Source organism: Apium graveolens, chromosome 4 (genome assembly GCF_009905375.1).
Source record: "Apium graveolens cultivar Ventura chromosome 4, ASM990537v1, whole genome shotgun sequence".
Classification (NCBI taxonomy): domain Eukaryota; kingdom Viridiplantae; phylum Streptophyta; class Magnoliopsida; order Apiales; family Apiaceae; genus Apium; species Apium graveolens.
The window spans coordinates 12,485,607-12,487,439 of record NC_133650.1 but is presented as its reverse complement, the minus strand read 5'-3'; the positions used below and the strand labels follow the sequence as shown (position 1 = coordinate 12,487,439).

The following is a 1,833-nucleotide window of genomic DNA, read 5'->3' as shown; positions in this document are numbered from 1 at the left end:
AATGGATAGGAAATCTAACAAAAATTTGGCAGCATTTCCTCTGGTTATCAAACTATCCACCCGTTTCTAATCTTACTCAACAATCAAATATATAGTAAAAATCTGCCTTGACTTGCAGTAAACACGTAAGCAAATCTGCCTTGACTTGCAGTAAACACATAATTCACGTATCACATAATTCATATAATATATGACTTAATTCGTCAAAACATTCGATTCGATATGTTTAAAACTGAAATCGAGTGGAAATACGACTTTTCAATAAATACGCAACACATAACTGACTTGCAAAATAAGCGACCTTTTTGAAACAAAAGGATTTATGTCTCAAAAGTGTTTTTAACAAAAGCATAATATTTTTCTGAGTCTAGACTATCGAGGACATGTTAAGAGTATGTGCTTTAGATTTTGAATGAAGTTGAGATGAACATTTACCATTAGTTGAATTCTCCTATAACGACAGCTATCATGCAAGTATCAGAATGGCGCCATATGAAGCCTTATATGGTAGAAGATGTAGATCTCCAACTTGTTGGGATGAGGTTGGTGAAAGGAATATTTTGGGTCAAAAGTTGATCCAACAGACAAAAGAAAAAGTTAAACTCATTCGGAAAAGGTTATTGACAGCTCAAGATCGACAACGCAAACATGCTCATCCTTCAAGAAAAGATATGGAATTTGAAGTTGGAGAAGCAGTACTATTCAAAAATTCACCTTGGAAAGGCTTTTCCAGATTTGGAAAGAAAGGAAAGTTGAGTCCCCGCTGTGTTGGACCTTTTGATATTTTGAGGCGTGTAGGAAAAGTTGTGTATGAGTTAGCTTTACCACCACACATGCAACATATCCACAATGTGTTCCATGTGTCAATATTAAAGCACTATTTTCCTGATTCTAATCATGTGATAGAGTATGAGGAAATTGGGATTCAGCGAGACTTGTCATTTATGGAGCAAACGGTGTAAATTCTAGCCGGAACTTCATCATTATTAATCCTAGCAGGAAAAAGTGATTAGAAATAAGTCTGTAGCTTTAGTACTAGTGTTGTGGAGAAATCCCAAAGTTGAAGAGTCAACCTGGGAATTAGAGAATGAGATGTTAGCTAAGTATCCTCCTCTGTGTTCCTAAATAGATTCTGAGGACAGAATCATGTTAAGGAGGGAAGGATGTAATAACGCGAAAATTTTGTACATATTTTGTTATATATATAATAAATATTCTCTTTTTAAATAAAATTAAAATGTGTTGCCATGATTTATTATATAGTAGGTCTTAATTTGAGTCCTGCAACGACCAGGGAATTTTTCTAATAATTATTATATGTTTAAAATGTAATTATATGAATCGATCCATAAATCTGGACGCGTGTCAGATTACGTTTTTTCCGTGTTACGTGTTAAAACATGTTTTATATATATTTGTACAAATTATCTTTGTTTTCGGGGTTTATACTAAATTTAGGTAGTATTTTGGTTTTTCAAAAGTTATCGGACCGGGACCGAACCAGGACCTAAAAGCCCACAAAATCTGTACTTATAATTTTATAAAATCAAGGACTCTTCGAATAGTCCGTGTTTTCGCATTTTTGAAATGTATGTAATTTTCGGGGAATTTTGACATAAATATTATATTTATCTTTAAGTTATATTTTTACAGCTTTTCCCCCGTAAATTATTATTTTCAGGGCCTGTGATTTAAATTATACGAGAAACAGGTAATGCTTTGTGATTTATCGGGACCGTTTGTGTAAATATAAATATGCCTCATATTTATCTTATTTCAGTTAGTTCATATCCTGATCAAATAGATATATATCAGTTCTCTGCATATTTTTAG

The 1,833-nt window shown here is 33.0% G+C and overlaps 1 protein-coding gene across 1 annotated transcript; it reads left to right on the top strand.

The window, feature by feature from the left end:
• The first annotated feature begins 482 nt into the window (after positions 1-482).
• On the top strand, positions 483-962 carry LOC141718330 (uncharacterized). Its single transcript, XM_074520713.1, has one exon. The coding sequence runs from the start codon at positions 483-485 to the stop codon at positions 960-962; it is 480 nt and encodes a 159-aa protein (XP_074376814.1).
• The last annotated feature ends 871 nt before the right edge of the window (positions 963-1,833 follow it).